The following is a 13,296-nucleotide window of genomic DNA, read 5'->3' as shown; positions in this document are numbered from 1 at the left end:
GTTTACAGTATATTGTATGAAATACATATTCCATATCTCCTCAATTCTAAGATTCCATTATCCTAGGATTACATGATTATCTCTAGGATTACATGATTTACAAGTGACCTGTTTTCTTCTTTATATGTTTGTGTATCATCCAGAATGACTCTAGTGAGCATATATTATTAAGGTGATTATTTTTATTCTGTAGATGCTTTATTTATGTATTTATTTAAATTAATGGCAGTTGGCTGTAATTCAAAAAGACAGTTTTGAATAGAGGCTATTGGGAATGTGGATGTCATACTATTTGTCCTGAATCCTGCCTTTGAGTATCTAGAAAAGAAGTAAATGTATTAGTATGTGTTGTTTGAATCCTGCATCTGTTCCAACATCCCTTTCATGAGAACATTTTTCTCTTTTTTACCGAAGAAGCTGAAAAGAGTGAAGATTCCTCTGGAGCTGCAGGCCTCTCAGGCTTACATCGCACATACAGCCAGGACTGCAGCTTTAAGAACAGTATGTACCATGTTGGAGATTATGTCTATGTGGAGCCTGCAGAGGCCAATCTACAACCACATATAGTCTGTATTGAGAGACTGTGGGAAGATTCTGCTGGTAAGTTCATTTTAATTTGGAGGGCAGATTGGTGAGATGTGACTGTTGTACTCCTCCTTGGTTCCCAGGGAAGGAAATTGTAACTCAGACATTTTATGTGTTTCAACAATAGTTCTACACTGTCAGTAAATGCAGTTAAGTACCCACTATATGAGAAACATAGGATCAAGCACTGTTGGGCAGTGGCACAGCTGAGTTGAAAGAAATACAACTTTCTGAAGTCTAGCTGAGATTCATTCATTCAACTGATATTTATTAAAAACATACCATGAGCCAAACTCTGTAGGATGGCAGAGATTCAGAAGAACAAAAGGCCTGTGTTTTGTCCCTGGCAAAACCACTCTGGTAAAAATCACAAATAAAGAAGAAATTGTTATAGACAGACGTGTGCCTTAGCTTAGAATTTGATTTCAAAAAGGCTTCCTAGAACAACCGCCTTTAACTTGAGACATAGAGAATGAATAGGAGTTAATGAAACCAAAAGCAAGCAGAAGTGTGATCCAGGCAATCCAATTCTTTCAGCTGTTCATCATGTAAAATACCTTTGTATTCCGTCAGCCAAGAGCTAAATATGTCTTTTAGTATATCTTACATCCTTATAAAAGCACACAGCTTTATGTGTGTCCTGACCCAGCAGAGTAGAGTAGTTCTCATCACCTTCCTTTTTCTATTTATTATACATCTTTTAATAGGAGGGGGAAAGTAGCATTTTTTAGGCCTCATTACATTTCATTATTTTAAAGTATTGTTTCTTCTAAGATAATTGTATTAAGGAACCGTGGCCTAAAAGCACCTTGCTAGGTTTAGGCCATGGCAGAATGGATGGAGTATTTGTTCATTTTACAAAGAATATGTTATTTTTGTTAATGGTAATTCTCTTTCTTTCTCTCTCTCTTTGTTTTTGAGGTGAAAAATGGTTGTATGGCTGTTGGTTTTATCGGCCAAATGAAACATTCCATTTGGCTACACGAAAATTTCTAGAAAAAGAAGTTTTTAAGAGTGACTATTACAATAAAGTTCCTGTTAGTAAAATTCTAGGAAAATGTGTGGTCATGTTTGTTAAGGTAAGAAACTCATTAGTCCCAAAACAATAAATTATTCCATGGGAATAAAATTCACAAACACAAAAAATTGATCTTTACAAAATTGATAGCTCTATTTTAAACTGTTGAATTTTTTTTAAGCTGTGTCTCTAGCTTCTGTAAAGATTTGGGGAGAAATTAACCTGAACATGATGGTGAAAGACCATTTGCTGCCTACACTATATAGCTATATGCAGTTAGCTTAAATTTTTTTATATCGGCAGACAAATTTTTAAGGGTGACATTTTCTGAAGGATCATTATAAATTGTTAGTGTGGTTTTAGGTAATAAGGTGCACTTTTTTTTTGTCTATGTAGTATAGGCACATGCCCGTAGCTTTAAGGAATATAATAGCTGTATGAAATATTAATATACTGTCAGAGGAGCAGTTGGTAAGCTAAATAAGCTAAACAGTATGTGGTGAGTAAGGTCATTGAGTATAAGGAAATACTCCTAGATCTCTAGCCATTTACCATTTGTTGTTCACTGTCAAAAAGTCTTAATACTTTAGCTTTTATTTCTTTGCTTGTTTGGTGATTTTATTTGTTTTTTAGTTGATTGGTTTTCAGAAAATTCACCTAGTTGATTTTATTCTTATATCCACCAGGAATACTTTAAATTATGCCCAGAAAACTTTCGAGATGAGGATGTTTTTGTCTGTGAATCACGGTATTCTGCCAAAACCAAATCTTTTAAGAAAATTAAACTATGGACCATGCCCATCAGCTCAGTTAGATTTGTCCCTCGAGATGTGCCCTTGCCTGTGGTCCGAGTGGCCTCTGTATTTGCAAATGCGGATAAAGGGGATGATGAGAAGAACACAGACAACTCAGAGGACAGTCGAACTGAAGACAGTTTTAACTTGGAAAAGGTATGTAGATAATAGCCACGTAGAAAAGAATTTTACATTTCAGAATACCTAGTCTCAAAAATAAATGAATAAAGTACTCAAATTCAGAATTAGAAAAAGAGCAACAATATAAAACCTTAGCCTAGGGACTTCCCTGGTGGCGCAGTGGTTGAGAATCCACCTGCCATTGCAGGGGACGTGGGTTCGATCCCTGGTCCGGGAAGATCCCACATGTCACGGAGCAGCTAAGCCTGTGCGCCACAACTACTGAGCCTGTGTGCCACAGCTACTGAAGCCTGCATGCCTAGAGCCTGTGCTCCACAACGAAGAGTAGCCCCTGCTCACCGCAACTAAAGCCCGCATGCAGCAACAAAGACCCAACGCAGCCAAAAATAAATAAAAAACAAAACAAAACAAAAACAGCCTAATAGAAGGAACTCTAAAAGAAAGAAAGAAATTAATACTTAAAAAACAGAGCAGCAGGACTTCCTTGGTGGCGCAGTGGTTAAGATTCTGCCTGCCAATGCAGGGGACACGGGTTTGAGCCCTGGTCCGGGAAGATCCCACGTGCCACAGAGCAACTAAGCCCGTGCACCGCAACTACTGAGCCTGTGCTCTAGATCCCGCGAGCCACAACTACTGAGCCCGTGTGCCACAACTACTGAGGCCCACACACCTAGAACCCTTGCTCCGCAACAGGAGAAGCCACTGCAGTGAGAAGCATGCACACTGCAACGAAGAGTAGCCCCCGCTCACTGCAACTAGAGAAAGCCCGCGTGCAGCAACGAAGACCCAACACAGCCATAAATAAATAAATAAATAAATAAATGAATAAATAGAGCAGAAGAATTAAAAAGGAGACTTCAAAAAAAAAATTTAAAAAAGAGACTTCGACAAGTTCAGTGAGATAAACTACCAACTATCCTAATAAAGGAAAAAGAAGGGAATTAAGCTTAATATACAAAATATAGAGGAAATTTAAAGACTTGTACATTTCTATTAATAAGTTTGAAAACCTGAATGAGGGAATTCCCTGGCAGTCCAGTGGTTAGGACTCCATGCTTTCACTGCCAAGGGCCTGGGTTAGATCCCTGGTCAGGGAACTAAGATCCCACAAGCCGCATGGTGTGGCCAAAAAATAATAATAATTTTAAAAACCTGAATGAAGTGAATAATTTTCTAGGGTAATACCAGTTAGTAAAGTGGAATCAAGAAGAGATAACACATGTAAGTGGACAACAACGTGAAGAAATTTTTTTAATGTCAAAGATCTCACTTCAAAGAGTACTCAGGCCAGATAATTCCATAGGTAAATTCTTTTAACCCTTTAAATTATTGAAGGACTTCCCTGGCGGTCCAGTGGTTAAGACTCTGCGCTTCTACTGCAGGGGGCATGGTTTGATCCCTGGTTGGGGAACTAAGATCCCACATGCCGTGTGGGTCGGCCAAAAGAAAAAAAAATTATTGCAGAGCATGGAGAGCAAAGAAAACTTCCCAGTTTGTTTTACCAAGCCGGAATAATCTTGATTCCAAAGTCTGACAAAGTAAAAACAGAAAACTGCAGTTCAGTCTCACTTTATGAGTATTGATACAAAAAAATACTTGGGAAAAAAGTATTGTTACAAGTGAAATCAAGTTAGTTGTTTGAGAACAACATGACCAAGTAGGCGGGAGTTCATTCTAGGAATGCAAGGATTGTTCAAAATTAGGAAAATTCAGTAATATCTGTCATTTTAATTAGTAGATAAAAGGAGAAATTATCTGATAAGGTATAGTACCAATCTTGATTGAAGTCTTCAGATGGATATTTCCTCAAAGTGATTTTTAAAAATTGTCTTTGTATCTCAAGCCTAGAGTAAAAGAAATTCCTTTTAAAGTTATACACGTGACAGAGGTGCTTTCTGTACCATTATCTGTATTTTTCTGAGAGTAGCCAATGTAGTGAGACAAACAAAACTATTGACAATAAGAGGCAAAATTATTTTTTTGCAGATAATGGGGAGAAATTAACTGAAAAGTTTTTGAAAACAATTCAACAAGTAGAAATTTCAAAATCTATATACAAGTCATTAGCTTTCTTACATAAACAGAACAATAATTCATAAGACTTTTGAAAGTAAAATGAAAATGTTGAATACACTTTAACAACTGTTAGAAAAATCATATGGAAGAAAATATCCAATTCATATGAACAAAAAACATACATTAAGAAATTATCTTAAAAGGAGTATATGGAACCTATGGGAAGAAAGATAGTCTACTGCAGGACATTAAAGACTTGAATAAGTTGTTTTGGAACTTGACAAAATTACTCTAGCATCCTTTTTTTTTTTTTTTTTAATTCTAGCATTCTTAGGAAAGAATAAATACATGACAGCCACCAGAAAAAGAAAAACTGAAAGAGTAGTCAAGAGTGCTTTACCCTGCCAAATAGTATTACATTTTACAAAAATACATTTAAAAAAATATTAAGATATTAGCTCAGGGTTGGTCAGTGGAGGGAATAGGCTTTCCACAATTAAATCCAGAATATAAAGCTATTCATTCATTTTAGTTTATATATATATATAAAATTTTTTTTTAAGTAGTTTATTTTTTGGCTGTGTCGGGTCTTTGTTGCTGCACGCAGGCTTTCTCTCTAGTTGCGGCAAGCGGGGGCTACCCTTCTTTGTGGTGCACAGGCTTCTCGTTGCGGTGGCTTCTCTTGTTAAAGAGCACAGGCTCTAGGCATGTGGGCTTCAGTAGTTGGCACACGGGCTCAGTAGTTGTGGCTTGTGGGCTCTAGAGCGTAGGCTCAGTAGTTGTGGTGCATGGGCTTAGTTGCTCTCCGGCATGTGGGATCTTCCCAGACCAGGGATTGAACCCGTGTCCCCTGCATTGGCAGGCAGGTTCTTAACCACTGCGCCACCAGGGAAGTCTCTAGTTTTATATATTTTAACTTTTATTTTGAAGTGATTTTAGACTTAACAAATGTGCCAGGTGCTTAACAAAGAGAGTACAGAGACATTCCTTATACTCTTCATTCAGCTTCTGCTAATGTTAACACCTTGTAAAGCATGGTACAAGGATCTAAAACAGAAAATTAACTTTAATACTATTTACTAATCTAGAGACTTGATTCATACTTTCCCTTTTGCCCCACAATCGCCTTTTTTTCCTTCTAGTTTTATTGAGATATAATTGACATATAGCACTGTATAAGTTTAAGGTGTACAGCATAATGATTTGACTTACATATATCATGAAATGATTACCACAGTAAGTTTGGTGAACATCCATCATCTCAATATAGATACAACATTAAAGAAATAGAAAAAAAAATTTTTTTTTCCTTGTGATGAGTACTGTTAGAATTTACTCTCTTAACATCTTTCATATATAACGTACAGCGGTGTTAATTATATTTATCATGTTGTACATTACATCCTTAATACTTATTTATCTTATAACTGGAAGTTTGTACTTTTTGACCACCTTCATCCAATCCCCCTCTCCCCCTCTCCCCTGCCTCTGGTAAGCACAAATCTGATCTCATTTTCTGAGTTTGTGTTTTTGAAGTATAATTGACCTACAATACTATGTTAGTTCCTAGTGTACAACATAATGATTCAGTATTTCTGTACGTTTCAAAATGATCACCATGGTAAGTCTAGTCATCATTTGTCACCATACAAAGATGTTATGTAATTATTCCCCACACTGTACATTTCATACCTGTGATTCATTTATTTTATAACTGAAAGTTTGTATAAAGGTAGTATTTCAGATCAGCAAGAGAAGATGGAATCAAATGATACTGGAAAAACTGGTAGCCATTTGAAAAAAGAAGAAAAAAAAACCCACCTGAACTCTACCTCATTTCATATTCCAAAATAAGATATAAACATTAAAAAAGAAACATAAGTTGCTGACATAAGTACATTTACTATTATTTACCTGTAATCTTTTATTCATTTATAAGCTTGGAATGGATCCTTTTATATACATGATATAAAACCCAGTAGCCATAAAAGAAAAAAAAAAGATCATTTTCTTGATACAATTGACAATATCAATTAGTTTAATGAAACAGTCTAAGGACTGCTGTTTCTAATGTACAAAGAGCTCTTTGAAGTCTAGGGAAAAAATAATACTGGAAAAATGGGCAAAGGACCAAATAGATCATTTATAGAAGGTCATTCAAAAATGTAAGAAAACGTATTAATCTGATAGCTTTTAAAATGCCCAGCAAATTGACAAGAGGTCTGAAGCCTGATAATACATGCAGCCTGGTGTCAGTGTGGGGTAACACACTCTCATCTCCCATCAGTGGCATTCCCTTTGGCCCTGCTGTTTGATGGCAGGGAATGTGTTCCAACGTAGTACTCAACTAGGTATGCCAAAGGGTGACGTAAGTGTTGTTTGTAAAAGCAAAACCCTAGGCCAAACCCAAATGCCTGTGAATGGGAATTAAGTTGTTATACATCCATTCATATAATGCAAACTGTGCAGCCAGCAAAAGGAATTAACAGGTTGCAGAATGGGATGTGGTTCCATCATTACTCCAAAAAATCAAAATGTATGTTTACATATATGTATATGTAAATAACATGGAAAACTATAAACTGAACTGGATGATTATCTCTAGGGTTAGATCACAGAAGACTTGTTTTTTAAATTTTACATACTCTAATGCTTGAATTATTTCCAACAAGTATACTTTTTATATAAAGGAGAAAAATAAAGTTTTTAAATTGTTAATGTAAAAACTGGAAAAACTGAATTTTTAGTATCCTAGAAAAAATATCCATTTTAGTGTCCTTACAGTGTTTTTAAGAGAAAAGGAGCTTGGGAAAAAACATGTTTTTTTTTACATTTTACCAGTATGTCTGGGAATCATAGAGACATTAATTTTAAAAGATGAAATGTCAGTGGAAGTCAGTGTGGGAATTAAATTTGTTATTATTGTCATTAGAATTCATAAGTCCCCAGTGTCCTCTCTATGTATGAGTTACTTTTCTTAGTCTCATATATTTATTTTAATATTGCATATGGCCAAAACATGTCATGCTAAGAAATTTTTAGATGAATAACTAGAACAGAACCCATTCCTGAAATAAAAATGTATTCTTAATCTCAGGGCTTTCTTTTTCATAGCTTCCATTCCTTCAAGTGCTCCTCACCCAGCATATATGTGGGACCTCTCTCATTCTTAAGGATTTTCCAGGAAGTCCATTTCAGTACCACATTTGAAATCATAAAGATCAAAACATTAAATTATTTTGGACAGTCTAAAGGAGATTTTTTTTCCCTTAAGTTTGAAGTTTCAGATATTCTCTGGGAGATGCAGTAGAAAATTTGGGGGGTGTTCTGCCATTTCCTCAGCTTTTATGTGTTTTAGAGCTTTTATATTTAAAACACCTAGTGCTGTGCTCAGTATCTGCTAGGTTCTCAGTAAATTATGTTTCTTATTTTCATAGTCAGAATTATCTTTTATTTTTCTTCTGAGTCAGGCATTATTCTGTGTACGTAACATGAATTGTGTCATTTAAGCTTCCTAACAGCCCCACCTGATGGGCACAGTATCTTCATTTTACAGATGATGAACCTAAGGCATAAGAGGTCAAGTAATTTACCCATGTCACAGCAGCCAGTAGGTGACAGACCCTGTAATTTATTCAGAAACAGAGTATGTGTGTTTGTGTCACAGAGGCCATGCTGTTCCTTTCCATGTTGGAATAAATCAAAATGATAAAATTTTTAAATCAGTCAGTTGTTAATGTGAAGAAGTGTGGTGAAGAGGAAGCTTGTGTAGAATTTGCTCCTTATCTTTTTAACAGTTGCGTGAGGCTGTTTTCTGTATGCTGTTAAGTCTTCTCCATTGCTTTTTTTTCCTAAAGTCTGTGAGAATGGGGGAAGAAAGGAGAGGGGAATAAAACAGTCTTGAAGTAACATTATTTTATGAAAATTAACTAGAAATTTAAAATAGATACAATATTTGATAAGACTTAGTTTGATTTCAGTAACCTATTCCTTTGGTTTCCTATCTTTATCAGAGCTTCTGTTTATGGTTATTTTTTCTTTTAAGTTAAAATGAAGGAAATCTGCTTTCCCTTCTTACCTTCTCTGCCAACTCCTTGATTGTCAGCAGCCTGTCTTCAACCAGTTTCCTTTACCACAGGAGAAAGAAGATGTCCCTGTGGAAATGTCTAACGGTGAACCAGGTTGCCACTACTTTGAGCAGCTCCGGTATAATGACATGTGGCTGAAGGTTGGCGACTGTGTCTTCATCAAGTCCCATGGCCTGGTGCGCCCTCGTGTGGGCAGGTGAGCGTTTTTGAGGTAGAGAAGACGAGGTTTGGTTTGAGAGGTTTGGAGCCAGTAGAAATTCATCACTGTTTAGAATGAAGGCTAAAGTCACTCTCTTGGCAACTTTTCCAACTTCCTCTCACACCACACTCTCCCTGCTTATGCCTCTAGCCACACTTCCTTCTTTAAATTGCTTCCATGAATCCCTTTTTTTTTTTTTTTTTGGCTTTTTCTTCTCCTACCATTTACTGAACTCTCAACCCAGGAATCTCCCTGCCAGCTTCATATGGTGAACTCCTTTAGCTTAAATTTGAAATGGCTCTTCCTTAAGGAAGCCTTTCCTGTCTCCTCCAGACTAGGTTAGGTCTCCCTATTACACATTCTCAGAGCACCGTGTGTTTCCTTCTTCTCAGAGCACATATCATTTATATTATCAGGCTTCCATACCAGACTGCAAATGCCCTGAGAGTTAGAGACCCTCTCTTTTTGAGCAAAAAAGCGATAATATACCTTTATATCCCCTGCTCCAAGCATAGTGCGTGAGGCTCAGATATTTGATGAACAAGTAAATGGGTGGATGGCATAGAATAGCATTAAAGGAGTCAGGGCGCAGGGCTGGGCAGTAGAGGATAGTAGTTAAGGAAAGTAGTTGGTTCCAAGAGATCTTGGTTTAAGTCCCAGCCCTGCTAGTTTAATGTCCATAGGCAAATGACTTAACTCTCTGAGCTTGTTTCCTCATTGTATTTGTTCATCATTCAGTAATTGTTTATTATACACCTACTGTTTGCCAGGCTCTGTAGATACATTAGTGAATAAAACAAACAAGTATCCTTAGTCCCGCGGATCTTTTTTCTAGTGGGAAGACAAACTATAAACATCATGAATAAGTAAAGTGTATAGTGCATTACATTATGATATGTGCTGTGGAAAAAAATAGAGCTGGGTATGGGGAATCAGGAGTGCCATAGTCAAAGTTAGGGTGTTCTAAACTTTAAATAGGATGGTATGTAAAGCCTCACTGAGGGCTGACAGTTGAGCCAACACTTGAAGAAACCAAGGAAGTGAGTAATGTGAATATCCAGGGAGAAAGCTTTCCAGGGACAGAGAACAGCCTGTGTAAAGACCGGAAGAGAGGCATTCCTGGCCTATTCAAATCATCAGAGTTTTTTACAGGCGGAGTGAGCTGTACATGAGTTAGATAGGAGATATGAGAGCCAAGGAATATAGTGCAAATCTTGTGGGACTCAGAAACCATTGTAGGGACTTGGGCCTTTACTGAGTTAAATGAAATATCATGGATTATTTTCAGCACAAAAGTGACTTTTTTGGGGCGACACTGCGAGGCATGTGGGATCTTAGTTCCCCGACCAGGCATCGAACCCGTGCCCCCTGCAGTGGAAGCACAGAGTCTTAACCACTGGACCACCAGGGAAGTCCCCAGAAGTGACATCTGACTTAGGTCTTAGCAGGATTGCTCTGTCTACTGATTGTTAAGAATAGACTGTAAAGAGTCAAAGGTAGAACAGCGAGATCTGCTAGGAGGCTATTGCAATAATCCAGGCAAGAATGATGGTGGTTCAGGCCAATAGTCAGATCCAATTCTGTAAATTAGATCCTGTTTTGAAAGATTGAGTTAAAAGAATGTAGTGTCCAAGAGAGAGGAATCAAGGGTGACCCCTGCATTTTGGCCTGAGGAACTGGAAGGGTGGAGTTACCATTAACTGCAATGAGGATGCTGCTTCATGTCTGGAACCATGAGGCTATTGGGACAATAATAATAGCAACTTTATGGTGTGGTTGTGAGGAATGGTACAGTATCTGCACTGAACAGTCAGATATTAATTTTTCTTTTTCCTAGGGAGATGGTCTATGACTTTCATCAGATTCTCATGGGGTAAAGGGGTATTAAATCTTGACCTTCAAAAAGGTCATGAACCATGGCCTTAAAGGAATATGTGCCACTAATGTGATCTGACCCCAAATATTGATGTGTTTATTCAGCTCACAAATCCAATGATAGATGCTTAGCATCTCAGGAAGAAAACCTGAGAGTCAGCTTAAACTATTAAGTTGTATGCCTTAGTATTATGTTAAAAAAAATTTTCCCCCTGAGATGAGTAGCCAAATGTTCACTTCTCTTTTTTCCAAGTATCTTCTCACATGCTTAAACGGGAAAAAAACCAAGGAAATTGTCTTATTATCAAAACAGCCAATGAAACTCCTCTAAATAGTGCATATCATTAAGTTTTTGGTTAACAGAATTTTTGTTAGACTAAGCCTTTAGGAATGAAACCTGTAAGAACTCTATTTTAATGGAATTTCTCCATTTTTTTTCTCCCAAGAATTGAAAAGGTATGGGTCCGAGATGGAGCTGCATATTTTTACGGCCCCATCTTTATTCACCCAGAAGAGACGGAACACGAGCCCACAAAAATGTTCTACAAGAAAGAAGTATTTCTGAGTAATCTGGAAGAAACCTGCCCCATGACATGTATTCTAGGTAGGTATTCATGTTTTTAATTTTATCTTATTCATTCCACAGTTGGTTGAATAGTTCTTCTGTCCTGGGTACTCTTCTAGGTGCTAGGTATACAGCAATAAAAAAACCAAAATTTCAGCTGTCTCAGAGACTTACAGTGGGGCAGAGTAAATAAATTAAAATTAAATATATAGAACATCAGGTAGTAATTAGGGCTATGAATGAGAAGAAAGCAGAGGAAGAGAATAGAGAGTAATGTTGAGGGGAGGTCCTATTTCAGGTAATGTGGTCAGCAAAAGCCCCTCTGATAGGTGACATGAGAGTAGTGAGGAAGAAAACCATTGAAAACTGAGATTTTACTCCTTTTAGGCACAGCAAACACCAAACACAAAGACCTTGAGGCAGAGTATCTGGGCATGTTTGAGTCACAATAAGAAAGCCGGGTGGCTGGAGCAGCCAGGGGGTGTGGTAGGGAATGAGCCCTCTAGGTGGCTGGGCACTCGGTCATGGTAGGTCTTACAGACAGTGCAGGGATTGATCTGGAACAGATGAGAGGTCCTGTGAGGAGTCTGAGCAGAGAGGCCATGTGAGCCGACGTATAAGCATTCGAGGAATCACTGTGGCTGCAGTTTGGAGGACGTGTTGTAAGAATAAGGTAGGAAGCAGGGAGAGCAATTAAAAAACTTTTACAGTCTCTGTTGGATTAACCCTAGTAGTGTTATTATTCCCATTCCAAAAATGTGAAGGACTCTTGTTTTGGTTTCTGTTGTGTCATCCTACTGAGTGTTCACAGTGGCATTCTGCTTCTCAGATCTAGTTATATGCACCATATACTGTTATTGTTTTCAGCTGTTGTATTTATTCTGGCCCTGAATTAACTCGTTAGCTTACTTACACCAACTACTGTTTACATCTTTTGGAGTGGTTTTCCAAAAGGTTACTAGTCACAAGCTTTATATTGATTACATATGGTTATAAAGTTGAAGGAGCCACCATGCTTACGACCAAAAGGAAATTTGCAGATTAAAAAGTATTTTACACTTAGACTTTGGTCACTTTACTGTTTACCTACATTGTTTTTGGTGCTTTGAATTTTTTCAGAATTGGATATGGTAAAAATGTCTGAATGGCCAATAATTCAGTACATTTTCCTCTTCCCCTCTGGGGAGAGGCAACAAAATCTAGTGAAGTTATTAAATCTTCTTGAGTTTCTGCAGCAGAGAAAGTCTTCCTTTTAACTTGTGCCCTAGAGCTTTACTCCCTAGTGTAAACCTAGTCGGGAGACTCAAAGGGAACATAACAAAGGTGAGACTGAAGTCTTCTTTGGTTAGGACAACTGTATCATTGATTCTTTTTTAGTTATTTTCTTCGTGGTTACCCTGGGGATTACATCTTAAATTTATGACAGTCTGGTTTCATATTCTATACAAAAAAACTCTGTTCCTCTATAGCTCCATCCCTCCCCCTTTGTATTATTGTAAGAAATTACCTCTTTATACTTTGTGTGCCCATTATCATAGATTTATAATTATTGCTTTGTGTATTTGTCTTTAAAATCATATAGGTGAAAAAGAGGATTTACAAACCAAAAATATAATATTGTCTTTTGTATTTACCTATGTAGTTACCTTTACTAGTGGTTTTTATTTCTTTGTATGACTTCAAGTTATTGTCTAATGTCCTTTCATTTCAGCCTAAAGAACTCCCTTTAGCATTTCTTGTAGGACAGGTCTGCTAGCAACAATCTCCCTCATCTTTTGTTTATCTGGATGTCTTGATTCCTCCATTTTTTGTTTTCGTTTTGTTTTTTTGTGGTACGCGGGCCTCTCACTGTTGTGGCCTCTCCCGTTGCGGAGCACAGGCTCCGGACGCGCAGGCTCAGCGGCCATGGCTCACGGGCCCAGCCGCTCCGCGGCATGTGGGATCTTCCCAGACCGGGCCATGAACCCGCGTCCCCTGCACCGGCAGGCAGACTCTCAACCACTGCGCCACCAGGG

At 37.7% G+C, this 13,296-nt stretch overlaps 1 protein-coding gene across 20 annotated transcripts in view; it reads left to right on the top strand.

The window, feature by feature from the left end:
- The window catches only part of PBRM1 (polybromo 1), a 101,736-nt gene that overhangs the window by 63,629 nt on the left and 24,811 nt on the right, over positions 1-13,296 (top strand). For all 20 annotated transcript variants that reach the window (XR_016394730.1, XM_022572910.3, XM_022572906.3 and 17 more), the window contains 5 exons: positions 415-600; positions 1,507-1,664; positions 2,290-2,553; positions 8,693-8,838; positions 11,163-11,320. Coding sequence is in view for 19 of the 20 variants with exons in the window: in XM_022572910.3 (XP_022428618.1) it covers positions 415-600; positions 1,507-1,664; positions 2,290-2,553; positions 8,693-8,838; positions 11,163-11,320 (912 nt within the window). In the remaining variant the exon portion in view is untranslated. The remainder of the gene's footprint in view (positions 1-414; positions 601-1,506; positions 1,665-2,289; positions 2,554-8,692; positions 8,839-11,162; positions 11,321-13,296) is intronic.

This window comes from Delphinapterus leucas, chromosome 10 (assembly GCF_059928025.1).
Source record: "Delphinapterus leucas isolate spDelLeu-1000000601 "Yukka" chromosome 10, BTC_Dleu_Yukka2, whole genome shotgun sequence".
Classification (NCBI taxonomy): Eukaryota; Metazoa; Chordata; class Mammalia; order Artiodactyla; family Monodontidae; genus Delphinapterus; species Delphinapterus leucas.
Note: the sequence above shows the minus strand (reverse complement) of the source record. Positions and strands in the feature narration are given on the sequence as shown.